Source organism: Erythrolamprus reginae, chromosome 1 (genome assembly GCF_031021105.1).
Source record: "Erythrolamprus reginae isolate rEryReg1 chromosome 1, rEryReg1.hap1, whole genome shotgun sequence".
NCBI classification, from domain to species: domain Eukaryota; kingdom Metazoa; phylum Chordata; class Lepidosauria; order Squamata; family Dipsadidae; genus Erythrolamprus; species Erythrolamprus reginae.
This window is the reverse complement of record NC_091950.1, coordinates 257,471,506-257,490,598: the sequence shown is the minus strand read 5'-3', so window position 1 is coordinate 257,490,598 and position 19,093 is coordinate 257,471,506. Positions and strand designations below refer to the sequence as shown.

The following is a 19,093-nucleotide window of genomic DNA, read 5'->3' as shown; positions in this document are numbered from 1 at the left end:
CAATATTTTATAACACTACAGTATTAGAAAACATGCAGTTCGTGAAAAATGTATAGGGTTAATCAGAGCCATATATTGCAAGCAAACTGCAAAAGTGTTAATAAATAATGATTGACAGGGAAAATAGATATTAGAAAAGGAGTACAGTGATCCCTCAATTTTCGCGATCTCGTTCTTCGCGAAACGCTATATCGCGATTTTTCCCACCCGATGACGTCACTCTCTTCCTTCCTTTCTCATCTTTCTTTCTCTCTCTCTTTCTCTATCTTGCTTCTTCCTCTCTCACACTCTCTTCCTCCCTCTCTCATCTCTTTCTTTCCTTCTCTCTCTTTCTCTATCTCTCCCCCTCTTGCTGGTGGGCGGTGGGCGGGCGGGCGAGCGGGGGCATCAGTGAGGAAGACCCAGGGAAGGTTCCTTCGGCCGCCCAGCAGCTGATCTGCTCGGTAGCGCAGCAGCAGCGAGGAGCCGAATCGGGGTTTCCCCTTTGCGTGGGGGCGGGGAAACCCCGATCTTCGTCTGCTCGCTGCTGCTGCGCTACCGAGCAGATCAGCTGCTGGGCGGCCGCAGCAGCAGCGAGCAGACAAAGATCGGGGTTTCCCCGCCGCCCACGCAAAGGGGAAACCCCGATCTTCGTCTGCTCGCTGCTGCTGCCCTACCGAGCAGATCAGCTGCTGGGCGGCCGAAGGAACCTTCCCTGGGTCTTCCCCGCCGCCCACGCAAATTCCACCATCTGCGCATGCGCTGCCATGAAAAAAAGGGTGCGCATGCGCAGATGGTGTTTTTACTTCCGCAACCCTACATCGCGAAAAATCGATTATCGCGAGGGGTCTTGGAACGGAACCCTCGCGATAATCGAGGGATCACTGTACACCGAAGTTGCCCATTAGCCCCATTAGTTTTCATATTAGCTCTGGAAAGCCTCCTCAGAAAAATAAGCATGTAGAAGATGAAGGGATTGAAAATTAGGAATGAGGAGTATAAACTCCAAGTTTTCGTGAATAAGACATTTATCCTAGAAGATCCCTTAGACACTGGCCCAATCCTAATCAAGGAAATTGAAGAATTTGAAAATGCAGCAGGGTTAAAAAATGGGAAAAATGAAAATAAGAACAAAAAATATGACATTGAAACAAAACATCCAATTAGAGGAATTATTAGATATGAAAATTGCTAAAAGATTAGATATTTAGGGTTGTGGATCTCTGAGAAACATAGTTCCTTAAAGAAAGGAAATTATGAAAGATTAACCTAGAACATAAATAAGGGCTTTGATAAGATGGTTGAAACTCCAAAATCATAGCAATTAAAATGAACATCCTATCCAGGATACTATTCCTATTACAGGTTGCTCCTATAAAATTGAATAAAGTCTTTTTCATTAGTCTTAATAAGCGGATCCATAATTTTATAATGGCAAAAAGAAAAGCAAGGATCAAAAGAAAACTATTACAAGACCACAGGAAGATGGGAGGATTTAGCCTCCCAAACTGGGAAATTTACCATCAAGCCGCAACACTTAATTGGATAAGAGAGTCGATTTTCCTCAGAAATAGAAGGCTATTAACTTTAGAAGGGTTAGACTTGCAAATTGGTTGGCATGCCTTCCTATGGAGAGAAAATTATAAAACACACACCTATTTTCAGCAACATTATATAAGGAAAAACCTGTGGATACATGGATAAAAATAAAAAGCATCACTGTCATAAAGTCCCCAACTGGATATCAGTAATGGAAGCAATAATATACATGAAACATTTAGATCCCAATAAAACACTAACATACAATCACTTATTAGAGGAGTTGATACCGAAACAAACGCTTAAGGAAAAAGGAATTAACCTCGATTGGTGGCATGACCTGCAGTTGCAATAAAAATTTAAAGAGGATAACACTAAATATGGATTTAAAAAAGCAGTAACCTGGACAGGATCTTCCTAGGTACAGATGAAAAATTGATATCAAAATTATACAACTTTCTCCTCCAATACAAAATGATAGATGTAGAGGTAAAAGGCTCAATGATTTCATGGGCCCAAAACTTTGGGTACTCAATAAATTTAACCAAATGAAGGAAAATTGGAATGTAAACTACAAACTAACCTTGGCAACATCCTATAAGGAAAACCTGTATAAAATGTTTTACCGATGGCATCTTCCTCCAGCGTGACTGGCCAGAATGTTTTCAAAACTCTTACCAAACTGTTGGAAATGCAAAAAAGGTATAAGAACTTACTATCACCTATGGTGGACATGTCCCCGGGTGAAAAACTTTTGGATAAAAATAAAGATCAAAAGATCAAAATCAAAATTCAGATGCTTGGCAACTGGTGTGTGGGTGTATATATAATATACATGTAGATTGTTGTGAGTTCAGGTTTTTTCCCATGTAATATTTTGAGTGTCTTTGTGACGTTTCTGAAATCGCCAAAACATAATGAAGACACTCAAAATATTACATAGGGGAAAAAACCGAACTCATAACACTCTACATACATATACCCGTGAAAATCTACGAAAACAAATATACATACATACATGCATGCATACATACATACATACATATGATGGTTCCAGTGTCCCAAGGTCATGTGATCCCCTTTTGTGACTTTCTGACAAGCAAAATCCATGGGCAAGCCAGATTCACTTAACAACTGTTACTAACTTAACAACTGCAGTGATTCACTTAACAACTGTGGCAAGAAAGGTTGTAAAATGGGCAAAACTCATTCAAAAACTTTCTTACCTAGCAACAGAAATTTGGGGCTCCATTGTGGTCATTACATGGACTATCTGTACCTAGTTTGAGGATTTGTGTGAAGAAGAAACCACATTTTAAGGTACCTTTATGTAGAAATATTGAACATTCAAAAAGGTTCATAAACATCTAAGCATAAATAAATCATAATTTGTTAACAGACACATTTTGATTGCTTTGACGTTACTGGAAGAACTAATTCAAATAATTTAAACTCATTACAATGAGTTCATGTAGCCAGAAGCCTCCCTTTCTTCATATCCACAAGGGTTAGAGATAAGATGCTTTTGGGTCTATTGCTTATTAAATGTCACTTTAAGATTATGTTAATTTTAAGATACTTAACCCTGCTGTTCTGTTTCGGGTCTATTTGACCCGAAGCCAAGTTTGAGTCCCTGTAAAAAATTTTCCCTGCATATCTGAAACTTGAAATTTCATGACTATTCATCATTTCAGGGGTTCTCTCTATGAGAATTTTTTTTGGGGGGTGGGGGGCTTAGTTTTTGCTGGGCAAAAAAAGTTAAAAATCTTCTGTTCCCGGGTCACCCTGACCCGGACCGAAAACTCTTCATTTGCAGTGCTTATGTTTGGTCTTTTTGAAAGCTTTTTTCACTTGGAAAGTAGTCTGAACATTTCTGCACACAATGATATGAAAATTGAAATGAAAAAAGTAAATCTTATTGGTTTATTTTGCTGATATAATGCACGCCCCCCCCCCGTTTTTGTGAAAGTTTTTTCAATTTATGGATAGTTTTGCTTGCAAAATGCATTCTATTTTACTGAAGTTGGTGTGGGATTGGTAGCTTGAACATTTCTGAATATAAGAAAAATATAAAGGAACTGAAAAAAATGATTCTTACTGGTTTTTTAACATCAGAAATAAGCCCCCACCCCCCTCAGCTGCTTGCAACCATTTTCACTTTTTATTTTTTTATGCTCCAAATCCAAAATATTCTTTAAAATCTTAGGCATTCATTTACTCAATTTAACAATGCTGATCATCAAAAAAATATTTGTGGGGGTGGGGGAAAAATTTTTTCTGGGCAAAAAAAAAGTCACATTTAGTCTGTTCGGGTCATATAGACCCGGACCAAAATGATTTTTTTTAGGTACTTGAATTTGGTCTTTTTGAAAACTTTTTCAACTGGAAAACTAGTTTGAACATTTATGAACATAATGATATGAAAATTGAACTGGAAAAATTGAGACTTATATTTTTATTTTTATCAAAAAGCCCCTCCCCCCATCCTTTCTGAATTTCGTGTCAATTTCTATTTTTTAAGGCTACAAATCCCCAAGGAATTTCCCCCAAAAGGTTTGATATACTAAATTGAACATTTATGAATATAAGAAAAATATAAATGAACTGGAAAAAATGGTTCTCATTGGTTTATTTTTGCCACAAAAGGGCCACCCCCCCCTCGGCCTTGCTGTGTGCCATTATTGTCACTTTTTATACATATTTGGCTAGAAATATTTGGAATATCCTTTTGAAAATCAACCACATTGTAGCCAGAGAACTAATTTTATGAAACAAATCCATTTTACTAAAAAAAAGTATGCAAGTTTGAAATTAACAGCCTAATTTTTATATAAATTGAAATAATTGAACATGGGGGGAGGCATACATTTATGTGCAAAATAAACCAATATGCATCAATTTTTCCAGTTCAATTTTCATATCATTATGTTCAGAAATGTTCAAGCTACCAATCCCACACCAACTTTAGTAAAATAGAATGTATTTCGCTAGCAAAACTATCCATAAAGTGAAGACTATATAAAAAAAACGGGGGCGTGCATTTCATCAACCAAATAAACCAATATGCATCAATTTTTCCAGTTCAATTTTCATATCATTATGTTCAGAAATGTTCAAGCTACCAATCCCACACCAACTTTAGTAAAATAGAATGTATTTTGCAGGCATAATTATCAATAAACCTAAAATAAATTCACAAAAACGGGGGGGAGGCATATTTATGTGCAAAATAAACCAATAAGGATTAATTTCTTCAGTTCAATTTTCATATCATTGTGTGCAGAAATGTTCAGACTACTTTCCAAGTGAAAAAAGTATTCAAATTGACCAAACATAAGCACTGCAAATGAAGAGTTTTCGGTCCGGGTCAGGGTGACCCGGGAACAGAAGATTTGTAACTTTTTAAAAACAGAACAGGAGGGTTAAGGCAACTATAAACCTTATTTCAGAAGCTGCACTGTGGTTGTAATACAATAATATATAACTAATATTTTCTAAACAAAATTATTAAAGTAGCAGTCCCCCCCCCCCACACACACACTGGAGATACATTTTCATTTAAAAAGGACCTCAATATCTCAAAAATCATGCATTATATAGCTACATAATTTCACTGGAAGGAGGGTACTTCAGTTATTTTTTTTCACCTGTAAGGGTTAAAGTACATAATGGTGAGATAAATTCTTTGTGTGGTTAAAAACGTATTTATTTTGCAACCACATAAATGGCCACTGATCTTGCTATTATATTTCAGTAGCAGAATCTGGAGATGTTCCAAGGCAGAAGAATGGTGCCAGAAAGATTCAAATAGAGTTCACAGACTCGTAAAAGCAGGTGTGGCCATCATAAAATGTTTGCTATCCTCCAGTGATGAGTTCCTACTGGTGCGGTCCGGAGCGGCCCACCGGTAGGAACCCACTGATGATGCAATTTTCAGCAATTTTTTCCCCAGCGTCTGCGTGTCGGAAGAAGTCCTTCCGCCCATCCTCGTCTTAATGCCAATCTTTATTGTTCATCTGAAACACAGCTGAGAAGTTCCTTCTCAGGAGATGCAGGGGGAGGGGGGGGAGAGGAATCACTGAAAATTGCATCATCAGTGGGTTATACCGATGTAGCGCTCTGGACCGCATCAGTTGGAACCCATCATTGTCACTCTCCTCCTGGTCACATGATGCATTTCAGGTGCTTGCAAACTGTTCAAAGTTATGACCTGCTGTCAAGTGTCTTGCAATCATGTGACCGCTATTTGCAATCTTCTCCATTGGCATCTGGTGAAGCCAAAGGAAAGGCTGCAAGCAGAGGAAGTCGGTAATGACCTTTAAAGCCCTACATGGCATTGGGCCAGAATACATCCAGAACCGCCTTCTACCGCACGAATCCCAGCGGCCGATAAGGTCCCACAGAGTTGGCCTTCTCCGGGTCCCGTCGACCAAACAATGTCATTTGGCGGGCCCCAGGGGAAGAGCCTTCTCTTTGGCGGCCCCGACCCTCTGGAACCAACTCCCCCCCAAAGATTAGAACGGCCCCCACCCTCCTTGTCTTTCGCAAATTACTTAAGACCAACCTTTGTCGCCAGGCATGGGGGGGTTAAGTTATCCTTTCCCCCTAGGCTATTACAAGTTATGTTGTAAGTTTGTGTGTATGTTTGGTTTTTTATAATAAGGGTATTTTAGTTGTTTTTATTAATTGGATTATTCATGTTGTTTTACCACTGTTGTTAGCCGCCCCGAGTCTGCAGAGAGGGGCGGCATACAAATCCAATAAATAATAATAATAATAATAATAATAATAATAATAATAATAATAATAATAATAATAATCTCTTTCACTAGCTTCCTCTGGGGAAAATGCTAAAGGCTCCGCATCTCAGTCTTTCAGATAGCTAAGACTTATTTTGGTATTTTCTTCTCCAGAGAGCAGAAGTACACTATCGAAAAAGATGGATTCTGAAGGAGAAAGTGCAAAGGCTCGGAACCTCAGCGCTGCAGAACACCGAGATTCAGGATCCATGGCATTTCTCCTCTGAGATCCACTTCTTTCATTAGCTTCCTTCACCTCTCTGGAGGAGAAAAATGCTAAAAAGGCTTTGAGTCTCAACACTAATACTTAGACCCTTTCAGAAAGTAAGTTTCCCTAGCACAGTGTTTCCCAACCTTTTTTGAGCCGCGGCACATTATTCATAGTTTCAAAATCCCGGGGAACACTGAAAGGGGGGGGCGGAGCGGGGGGGAGGGCTAAAGAAAAGTTTGGACAAAAAAACCCTCTCTCTTCCTCCCTTTCGCTCTATTTCTCCCTCTTTCTCTTTTCCTTCCTTCCCTTCTTTCTCTCTCTCCATCCCTCTTTCTTTCTTTCTCTCTTTTTTGCTCTCTTTCTCTCTCCCTCCTTCCCTTCCTCTGTCTTTCTCTCTCCTTTGCTCTCTCTCTGTGTCTCTCTTGCTATCTCTTTCTTGCTTTTCTCTCTCTCTTGCTCTCTCTCTCTCTTTCACTGTCTTGCTATATGTCTCTTTCTTTCTCTTTGCCTCTCTTGCTATCTCTCTTTCTTTCTCTTTCTCTCTTTCTCTCTCTCTGTCTCTCTTGCTATGTCTCTCTTTCTTTCTCTTTCTCTCTCTCTCTGTGCCTCTTGCTAAGTCTCTCTTTTTCTCTTGCTATGTCTCTCTTTCTTTTTCTCTCTCTCTGCCTCTCTTGCTCTGTCTCTCTTTCTCTGCCTCTCTTTCTTGCTCTGTCTCTCTCTCTCTGCCTCTCTTGCTATGTCTCTCTTTCTCTCTCTCTCTTTCTCTGCCTCTCTTTCTTGCTCTGTCTCTTTCTCTGCCTCTCTTGCTATGTCTCTCTTTCTCTCTCTCTCTCTCAGCTGACTGCAAGCGGGAGCCCTGACGGCGGCAGCTGGACGTGCTGCTGGACACCGTATATGCCAGGCCCGCAGCGCCAGCATGTACGACGTCTAGCAGCACGTCCAACCGCCACCGTCAGGGCTCCCGCTTGCAGTCAGCTGAGAGAGAGAGAGAGAGCGCTCCCTCTCGCCGCCGCCATCTCCCCACGACTGCCTGCGGCCACTGCGGCCATCCCCGCCCCCCGCTCCCATCGCCAGTGCCCTCCCACCGGGCCACAAAGGAAACTTGCCGTCGACGCAGGAGAAGCTCCAGCTGGGCGGGGCGCTGCCGGTACTTCCGTCTTGGGGCTCCCGCTCGCAGCTGTCAACCGGCTCCTGCTCGATGCCGCGGTTTTCGGCGCTCTCCTGCTGGGTCCCAAAGAAGGAAGGCGGGGAAAAGGCGCGAAGAATAAAGCTCTCCTTCCTGCCTTCCTTCTTTGGCGCCCAGCAGGAGAGCGCCAAAAACCGCGGCATCGAGCAGGAGGCGGGGGACAGCTGCGAGCGGGAGCCCCAGGACGGAAGTACCGGCAGCGCCCCGCCCAGCTGGAGCTTAGCGGCACACCTGGCCATGTCTCGCGGCACACCGGTTGGGAAACGCTGCCCTAGCATTTCTCCTCCCCAGAGGAGAAAACACTAGTAAATATCAACATTTTCACGATGATTCAGAAGACCCCACTCTGAATCGCACAAGAGATTTAGAGGAGGAGCTTTCTGAACCATCACAGAATTGAGCCTGCATGCAGGATGGAGTGAGGCAATGAAAAGGTAAATGGATCCATGTGTTGGTGGGGCTAGTTCATGGACACTACCCAGCCCATTGTGGGTTTCCATGTGCCAGTGGTCACCGAATATGTCAAGGACTCCCCCAACCCTGAGATATGCGTGCAATGGGAAAAGCTTGGAATGTGGTTGTTGAGTAAAAGCAGATATGTAGGTGGCTCGTGTAATGACCATTATGACTTACAATCAAAATTCAATCCTCAATTGTGGTCGGAAATCAAGGACTACCTGTATTTGCACATATTAGCATCACCTTAGCAGCTATTACTACATTAAATTAGATATAGGGAGGCTTATCTGGAAGGAGAGATAAGATTCTGCATTATTTTACCACACTGTTTAGAGGAGTCTAGTGAAAAACCTGGAGAGACTTATTATTATTACTATAATCAAAACTTAGGGCTCTGCAAAACTATTTTATGAAAATATGAAGCTTTAACAGTTAGCCATGAACGAACTGTTAAGAAGTGATGGGTCAGACAGAGGAAGGCTCAGGTGACAAGAAGTTGTATCTCTGAAATGGAAAAAAAAATACTTATTTAGGGGTAGGATGCCAACTTCTAATGTATATATTTAAGCATTGGAAGAATGGAAGAATGAAGTCCAAGTCTAAACAAGAGTCAATTCTGTATCTATATTTTACTTTTGACCTAGAAAATAAAGAATGGTAGCATGGCACAGGCTCTGTCACAGCCTATGTAACAGAGACAAAATAAATGGTATAATATATAGGCAGAGGGACTGCGTATACAGTATTTCTATCAAAAGTTTAAGCATAATTTAAGATGCATAAAAGTTTAGAATCAGCTTGCAGAAATAGGATCTTCTCTAATTAGGACTAATGAATTAACAGTCCATTGCAGAAGCATCCTTTATGTGTTAGTTTCAACCTGTTTTAGTAGTTTATTTTTTTAATAAACCAGTAACTGTACTAGTCATCAAATTTTGATGTACTGTATTTAGTTCATTTAAAAATCAATTCAAGCATAAAAATATTTTTTCTCCTAAATTGTAATGGATGCATACTGCTTTCTGATTGGTGAAATCACAACTCCTTTTTAACAAGGTCAGTGGTAAAGCACTATTCAATATATAAAATGTTTGAAGCATTTCATGGAGATTGAACACCCATTACCCAATGAGTCATTGATTCAGATATCTTTCCTTCCCAGATTCCCCAATGCTTTCAATATTGGCAGAGCTTTTAATGTACTTGAAAAGTACTTCAAAAAAAAATATCATGGAAATATTCAGAGATGCATTTGCCTTGAAACTAGTTCATGTTGAAATGTATAGTGAAGTCAAGCATCAGGGGTTGATGCACAAGTACAATGCACAATTACTCCCAACTGAAAAGTTATGCACAGAGAAATATGAGAGTTTTAGTAATATAGAGATTAAAATTTAATACATTCTCTCACAGGACAGGAAATGTTTTCACAGTTGATAGACATATTTCTGGCAACTTACATATACACAAAGCCCAAAGGATGGGATTTCTGCTGAGTTGAAGGGGGAGGTGTTCATATTTTTAGATCTGTTAAGCCCTTCCAAGTTTATGTCTTTTCAACTTTTTGCCAAAAATGGCATGACTAAATATTTTAATAATTTATAAAAGAAAAAAAGAAAAGAAAAATCCATCCACTGTACAAAGTTCACTGATTACTTCAATAAATATAGTAGGCAAATAAATTATTTTAGAACAATGATAGCTATAAATCAAAACTTATACAGTCTACCATAGAAAGACTTTTTTAAAGTTCCAAAATGACCTACTTAGTTAATTTTAAAGTAAACCAAAAAGCCACTAGGGGATGCTAAGGGATGCTTCTGAGTAGGAAATACATGATAGATATTGCTTTTATTACTCAACAAGCATTTATGAAAGAGGTTTTTAAAATACTGAAATCAGAACTAAGTATATTTCTCAATATCCTTTCTCAACCTATTGTTCTTCCCCACATATATTGTAAGAACTTTAATAAAAATATCACATCTGTTCCAGAGGAAGAAATCCTGGATTGAAGAGAGTTTTGAAAGGCAGAATGAATATTACCAGAGGAATTAAGAGCTAGCAAACAGAGCAGCTCTTCCACAATTCCTCTCCAGGTAAGGAAAGAAGATTGAGATCACTCACAAGTGCTTCAGACAAGTACTGCTCATCTCAAGGCAAGTGTCTAGTTTAGCTGAATTTGGAGCTCTGGGAGTCTAGCCATCTTGCTCAAACTGTGGTCAATGCCTTTTAAAGGACATCAAGTTTGCATACTTCCTTTTCTAATCATTTTTAGCTGTTGCTAACTGCTTTTCAGCTATCAGAAAGTTTTGGATCATCTCTGTTATTATTATAGTGCTACAGTATTTATTACATTATTTTCATATAAGGGCTGATGAACAATCTGAAACTTGACGAAGGGCTCAATGAGCTGAAGAATGGCATCGTTACAAAAAAGGATTTCTCATGTTTGCAGGTGATAGTTTGTCCTAGTGAGAAATGTGTGTGTGTGTGTGTTGGGGGAGCGGAGTAATCATCATGAGCAGCAATAACTATCTCCCTTAAGTTATTGCTGTCTGTAAAATATAACTGGCTGTGAGCTTGAAGAAATGTGTGTATGAATCCTTTTTAAATGCCCACTATACACAAACTACCGATTTAGAGTTAATACACCCACTCTTTAGTTTGATAAACTCCACTAATGATGGGGAAATTGAGTTATTCTTACTAAATAACCAATACTCAGGTGTTTTGAAGTAAGCAGAAAACTTTTTATTTGTAGCTTTAGCTTATAGCAGAGGTCACCAATCAGTGGTCCGCAGAGCACCCAGGTGGAGGAACTGCTTTGTATGACCAAGGGGCCTGTCCTGTGACTAGATATCTGGAATATAGGACCAGCCAGACATCTCATGGTGGGGCTGTAAATCTTCACCATAGAGGGTCGTAAGTGCAACTTTGCAGGTGGTGCAATGCGCAAGGAGTAGCACAGCCCTCACCAGCCGCCCTTCTCCGAAGACTCAAGAACCATTTAGGGACCTTTAACACGAGAGACTCACTAGTTAATTTAGGACTACCATATTTGAACTGCAAAAATTAGGAAGAATACTAGCTGTCTCAAAAACATACAAAACATTCTAGTGGTCACTAAATTTTTGTAGTACTGATGAATTAGAATAGTATTTTGATTCAACCATTATGAATGTCTTTTTTCTTTAAAAATATTGATTTACTTTCCAAAACCAAGTCATAGCACTTCAGCCTCAATGTTACAAACAAAATAAGCAAGCAAGCAAATGGAATGCTGAGCAAGTACCTTAAACCAATACAAAATATATTTCATATTATAGAGACACACTCAAGCAGCATAAAATTATAATTTTAACATCGAGAAGTTTAATGTTACATAATACAGATAGACGGCAACAACTGAGAGACAGTAGTTTGGTTCAAAAAACCAGATTAATTTATTACAATAGCAAGCACTGAATCACAAATCTTCACAGTAAGCATCTCAGCCACCTCACTATTTTCAATATTAACCATAACATCATAGAAACCCTTTCACAAATTTTAATATGCTATCCAATAATAATTAGGTTCTTTGAATTGTACACACAGTTTTTGAAACAGACACAATGACCCAGATACTTACGTCATCCATTTTCATACAAGTACCAAAATCTGCCAGCTTCAGATGCCCGTATTTATCCAAAAGCATATTATCAGGTTTCACGTCTCTGTGTATCATGCCCATGGAATGAATTGCATCGAGAGCAAGGACCACTTCAGCTGTGTAAAATTTGGCCCACTTCTCAGGCACATCATAATTGCTCATGAGGTTGACAAGATCACCACCTGGCATGTATTCCATTACCATGTATAGGTATCGGTCATCTTGAAAGGCACTAAAAAGCTGTTTCCAAAAGAAAGAATAGTTCTAAAGATTGCCAACGTGTTTAAATACTCAGCAAAAATACTGGATTTTAAGCTTTTCCTTTTAAGCCTCTAAAGAACAGTTTTAATAAGGTATGCCCACTGTTGTAAGATTTTATGAGTTCCAGAATAATTTAGTTTACCATCAATGAAATAAAGGTTTTATGTGTCATTAAACATTTCAACAGAAAATAAAGTATAGCATTATTGATTAGTTTTTCCTCTCTATGAGAAGCAATAACTACAACTCTCATTGGTTTCAATGGAAAGTGATAGACATTTAGAGAATTATTAGATAAAAATCCATATTATAATTATAGCTTTTGGTGTTACGTTGTAACACAAGATTCTTGTTAATATCAAAAATGTTAAATTCCTGCTAGTTCCAAGACTTATTTTCTCCTATTTTAAGAAAAATGTAACTTTACTTCATGACTCATATAAATCAGCTTGGTATGATTTTTGAATGGATAGAAAATTCCTAAATCTTAGGGCTTGGGTAAACTAATGGAAGGACTGTCTTTCAAAAAACTAACAGTACACAGTAATGTCTGTCTTAAATCATGAGCAGCTTACTATATATTTATATTAAATTCTGTGCTCATCAGGTATCAAAACATAAAAATTGCTATTTATATTTCCCCATTTATTTAAATTTTTCTTACATTACCACTGAACTATATACACAAGAAATATCCATACCTGAACTACCCATGGACTATTGGCGAAGGCCATTATATCTCTCTCTTCCCAGAAGAAAGCTGAATCTGACCTTTTTAACATCTCAAATTTACTTAGCAGCTTCATGGCATATGCTTTCTGCGTTATTTTATGGCGAACCTGTTAAAAAAAAGAAGGATTTAAAATCATACAGAAAGTTAGATATGGTAAGCCAATAATAAATACCAAAAAAACCAATCCTCCAATCCTATCTGAATGCTGAAAAGCAATAGCTTTCAAGAAATAGAATTAATAGACAGGAAACCTGAAGGGTAAAACTTTTAGAAAGAAAATACAGTAATACCTTGTCTTACGAACTTAATTGGTTCCGAAAGTTCCCATAGGAATCAACGTAAAGCAAATAATGAGTGCAAACCCATTAGGAAAATCCAAACTTTAAGGCTTAAAAAAAAGCGGCAGGTGGACAAAGTGAAGGCTAACGGAGTGGAGACAGACAGCAAGGAGAAGGGATGGAGGTCCTAACAAAGGCTAACATCGCCCCAAATCTCTCCCAAATCGCTCCCCCAAAAACTTTCTATCTTGCCCCAAATTTCTCCAAAAATCGCTCCCCCAAAAGCTTCCTATGCCAGCCAAATCGAGATCCTAACGAAGGCAAATGGAGTGAAGAAAGGCAGCAAGGAGAAACGGGGCGTTTTGAAAGGAGAGATGAGTTTGGAAGACTTTGGAAGTGATTTGAGTTCCCCTTAGATCTGGCTGAAGTGGAGCTGTCGGCCATTTTGCTGTGAGCAGGTAAGCATTCAGCTCCAAGTCTCATAGGCCTCAGGAGAACCATGCAACTTTTGGAGTATAGCAGGGACTATACTTTTGGAATATAGCATGGAATGAAGCAGCAGGGACTCCAGTGCCACTGATGATGAGATTAGGTGATGGCTGTCATGCCGGTTCACTGGGGGGAACAGCACACTCACCGTGGCCCAAAACAGAGCTAGCGGCACATATGGTCCCCTGGGCTGTTGAAGACCTCTTGAAAATGGCACCCGCAAGGGAAGTGAACTCTCCCAGTGAAGAGGCTTTTAAAATGGTGCCCACAAGGGAAGCAAACTCTCCTGTCACTGAAGGCTGTAAAATGTGTCAGCTGCAGGGGAGCAAACTCTCCTGGCGCTGAGGGCGACAATTTGTGGTCTTTGTAGTATGACCCACGGATTGGGCAGTGACTCCTGTTTGCTTAAGTTGATTAGAGGTGGTGGTGGGCCATGGAAACCAGCGCACACACCAGCAGCAATATAATTAGCCGCTGGGCTGCAAGGAAGCCACCCCGCTATCTCTATTTCTCCACTCTATTTCTCCACAATAATTCCATATGCTGTAGATCAGGAGTCTCCAACCTTGGCAGCTTTTAAGGCTCGTGGACTTCACAGCTAAACTAAACTGGCTGAGGAATTCTGGGAGTTGAAGTCCACGAGCCTTAAAAACTGCCAAGGTTGGAGCCCCCCTGCTGTAGATTATTTTAAAAGGTAAGAGTCCAAGCAAAATCTGTTTTTTCCAGCAATTGAACTAAGAAAGAGAAAATACGTCCCTGTAGGCTCGATTGAGTAGAAAAACTGAATTCAGTGGAGCAGAGGAAACATGGCCATATCTTTTTTAACTCAATCCCTGGGTAATCAGACAGAAGTTAACCCATGCTTGGACTCTCCAAGCAGTGCACAGGAGAACAGAATAAATGCCCATAATGGACAAGAAATTGAGGACAGATCTAGTATCAAAAAGTATTTTTGTGGCAATTTCTTCCATTCCTCCTTAAACAGAAAAGATTAGAGAGAGACAGAAAAACATTCTAGAAGAAAACCCATTCTTCAAGCCATTTATTATACAATCTTTTAAAGGTTTCACACTTGTCCATATCGCATATAGGCATTTATAATTCCCAAGCACAAACAACTGTGTTAGCACCATCTTTAGAACAGAAACACTTCTGATGTTAATAGTCAGAATTTGGCTCTTTCCTATGGGCCAATTAAATTAAAATCCCAAAACAGCTTCAATACATATGCATCTTTCAGACCCATGATAAAACATGTGCTTCATTCTGAAGAATTCTGGCAATAACTGTGTAGTATTCATGTCTCAAAAATCTGTTATGTCTAATAATAACACTCTGATTTGCCAATCTTCTTCACAAAAATATCTGATATTACAAATTATAACTGCAGCCAGAATATCATATGCCTCTCTCTGGAAATCTGATCAAGTACCCTCTTTCTTTACAATAATTACGAAAATTAACGAATGTGCTGAAATGTCTAAAATAGCAATGGAAGCACAAAACAAAAAAGACTCAGAATATTACGAAGCATGGGAAAGTTGGCATAAATGGGTTTCTCAGAAAAAATACAAAAAACTTTTATTGTAAAATTCATACGTTACCACACCCAAAAGTACCTTCAACACTTAAATTAATATTAAAATAAATTAGAAAAGAAGTACCAAAAACTAATCAAATTTGCAACAAGAAAAAATATCAAATCTCTTTTTATCTGTTTTCTAACTAACTTAACACACATTATAAACATACTGACTACTTTCAGAATAACTAATCTTTATACACACCCATTATATCACCTATATACTCCCCACTCTACAATTAAACAAAAGTCGTCCATAAAAACGTCTGCATTAAATGCAGATTCTTCTCTCTCTCTCTCTTCCTTTTTTTTTTCTCTCTTTCTTTTTTTCTTTTCTCCTCCTCTTCACAGTTAGAACCTTAATGCCAATATATGTATACTAAGAAATACTACATTTGAGTTATTTCCATATATAAATATTAAGATTAAGAAAGTAAGAGTTATTACATTTCTTCTAAGACACTTGTGTATTATAACTCACTTGTATCGCAATTCTATTATAAATGTTTTGTTTTTGAATTCTCCCTCCCCCCACCCTATCCTACCCCCAACTTTTCGTTCTGTCCCCCCTTCCCCCAATCCCCTTCCCTGTTTTTAATTATGCTTGTAAATAAATAAAGTATTTTTCAAAAAAAAAAAAAAAGAACAGAAACACTTCTGATGTTAATAGTCAGAATTTGGCTCTTTCCTATGGGCCAATTAAATTAAAATCCCAAAACAGCTTCAATACATATGCATCTTTCAGACCCATGATAAAACATGTGCTTCATTCTGAAGAATTCTGGCAATAACTGTGTAGTATTCATGTCTCAAAAATCTGTTATGTCTAATAATAACACTCTGATTTGCCAATCTTCTTCATAAAAATATAAAACAGCCTTGATGAATATGATCACAGACCTCTATTGTCCAACAGTATTTTTTCAACAAAATGCCAACAGAAACTACAAAATAAAACAGAAACACACAAAACACACCAATAATCTCCCATAACTGAAATCAATAAACCAATGCTTGCATTACTGGACATAATATGCAATCATCATGGCAACAGGCCACTAATTCCTTCATCATCCACAATTTATCCAATATAGCAAGGTTATTGGCCATCCTTAAATTAATGTAATGGATTCCATGTCAATGCATTACATAAAGCCATACTTTCTTTTATCTGCCTATCTAACTATCTAGAAATATTTCTTTTTCTTTTTAAAAACTGGCCATTCACTATTCTGTAATCTGCACAAACTTTCTATTAACCCATAACTAGTTCATACTTAGCAGTGTAAATTACATACACATTTCTGCTCCAAAGCACATCATTTATGTTTGCCCGTGTTTTAATTTACTTTATTTATTTATAATTTTAAATTATTCTGAGATTACCCACTAATCTAAGCAACCTAAAGCAAGTAAATATGAAGCAGTGTGGCCATAAAGAAAAACATTATTCTTAAGAGAATTAATGGAACCCAATTGTTTTATATTGATTTTACATTCTTACCAGCTGTACCACACCAAATGCACCTCTTCCAATCACTTTAACAACATCATAATCTTCTACTTTCATTTGAAGATCACGCATTTTTTGTACAATTTTTTCATCTGAAAAAATTTAAAGGAAAATATTTCTGCTATTAAAATAATATCCACAAAGGATAATACACATTAAGCCACTAACAATACAGAAATTTAAGACTAGTAATTACAAATGGCATAAACCATTTAATCTGCAATGTCAGGTTGTACTGTATTTTCAGTGCATTACTCAAAGAAAACAGATCCTTTTAAAAAGTATAGTGCAAAGTATTATCTTTGCAAAATAAGAAAAAGCAGGCCTTAAATTAGTAAAAGTAGCCTTCAACTTATGACCATAACTGATCCCAAAATTTATTTTGTAAATAAGACAGTTGTTAAGTAAGTTGTGCCCCATTTTGTCACCTTTTTGACAGGATTGTTAAGCGAATCGTGTGGTTTTTAAATGAATCTGGCTTTCTTGTTGACTCCCCCCCTCCCCCCACAGCTCCCCAGTAAGTCTTGACTCTTGGCAACTGCTGCCTGGACAATACCATGCAGCTTTCTTGGCAGTTAACCCATTTCTGGATGCTATCTCTACCCTCTAAGAATAGGCGTTGATTGCTTACCTGAACGCCTCTTCTCGTACGGTGAGCGGGTACAGCAGTCACATGGGTTGCTCATGTCCAATCCGGTGGAACTGAGCCTAGTATTAAAAAAGCTTGCCGGATCCGCCCCTTCCCCAGAATTCGCGAATCCATAGACTAGGCTCAGTTGTGAAGCTCTGTAGTGTTCAACTCTCATTGTTAGAGGAAGAAAGATATAGAAAGGTAAAGAAGACACATACAAGGGCGGGAAGTGACTGCTGTACCCGCTCACCGTACGAGAAGAGGCGTTCAGGTAAGCAATCAACGCCTATTCTCCGTACTGAAGGAGCGGGTCCAGCAGTCACATGGGGACATACCCAATAGATGGTCCCTAGGGGTGGGATTAGCTTGCTATCGTGTGAGATAACGGATTGGAGTACCCTTCTGCCGAAGGCAGCGTCCGCTGAAGCGTAAGAATCAATCTTGTAGTGCCTGATGAAGGGAATTTGGCGAGGCCCAAGTGGCTGCTTGCAGACCTCCTCCAACGGGGCTTGAGTCGCCCAAGCGGCCGAGGTGGCTGCGCTCCTGGTGGAATGCGCTGTGATGTTCCTTGGAACTGAGAGGGAGGCCGACTCATAGGCCTTAGATATAGTCCCTCTGATCCAACGGCCTATTACTGTTGAAGACACTTTGGCCCCCATGACTCTGGGATGATAGGCTACAAAAAGTGCTTCTGACCTCCGAAAGGGTCCTGTGCGTTGGATATAGATTCTCAGCGCTCTGGGTGAGATCCAGGGTGTGCCATCTAATTGCCAAGGGATGGTCTCGTTGGAGGCAGAAGGAAGGTAGGACAATATCCTGAGATCTGTTGGAACATGGAACTGACCTTGGGTAAGAAGGTGGGGTCCAGTCGCAAGACTACCTTGTCCTGATGGAATTGGCAAAGGTCCTGCCTGATTGAGAGGGCAGCCAGCTCCGAAATGCGTCGAGCAGAGGTAATAGCCACCAGGAATGCTACCTTAAAGGATAGGTACCTGGAGGGACGCCGATTTTAGGGGTTCGTATGGTGCCTGCGTGAGGGAATGAGAACCCGTGGCAAATCCCATGATGGGTACCTGTGGACCTTGGAAGGGTCTGAGGTTGGCTATGCCCCTTGAGGAATTCCTGAACTTCAGGGGAAGGATCGGAGAGGCTGTCTGCGGGGACCTCCTAGGACAGATGAAATGGCTGCCAGATGACGCCGGAGGGTGCTGGTGGAAAGTCCTTTATGGAAGCCTTTGCATAAGGAAGGAAATTATTCTGTGTATGGAATGCACAGAGGGGAGAGACCTTCCTGTAGACACCACTGGTGAAACTTGGACCACGTGTGGTCGTAGATTCGATTGGTCGAACCCCCTTCTGGCCTTTAAGATGACCTCCACTGAATCGGGGGTCATGACCACGCAGCTCTAAATCTCTCCTGATAACAGCCAGGCGGTGAGGTGGAACCACTCCGGGTCTGGATGGAAGGAGGCCCCCTGCCGCAGCATATCCCCCGAAACGGGGAGTCGCCAAGGGTCCTGGACGGACAGCTGTTGGAGATCCGCGAACCAGGGGCCGGCGGGGCCAGTGAGGGGGCGATTAGGATTACTCGGGGCCCTCTCGGTGAGGACCTTGTGAATCACGTCCGGGGAGGATTGGAATTGGAGGAAATGCGTAGAGTAGGCCTGGAGGCCATGGACTCCGGAGGGGCATTGATTGCTTCCGCTCCCGGGGATGGAAATCTGGAATAGAAGCGAGGGAGTTGGGCGTTCGCATTGGTCGCGAAGAGATCCAGAATT

The 19,093-nt window shown here is 39.9% G+C and overlaps 1 protein-coding gene across 2 annotated transcripts in view; it reads right to left on the bottom strand.

Annotated features, from left to right (window-relative positions):
- ROCK2 (Rho associated coiled-coil containing protein kinase 2) overlaps nt 1-19,093 on the bottom strand; it is a 152,077-nt gene that overhangs the window by 69,318 nt on the left and 63,666 nt on the right. For both annotated transcript variants that reach the window (XM_070732867.1, XM_070732866.1), the window contains exons 3-5: nt 16,676-16,776; nt 12,791-12,928; nt 11,808-12,068 (exon numbers count right to left, since the gene is read on the bottom strand). In XM_070732867.1, the coding sequence (XP_070588968.1) occupies nt 11,808-12,068; nt 12,791-12,928; nt 16,676-16,776 (500 nt within the window). The remainder of the gene's footprint in view (nt 1-11,807; nt 12,069-12,790; nt 12,929-16,675; nt 16,777-19,093) is intronic.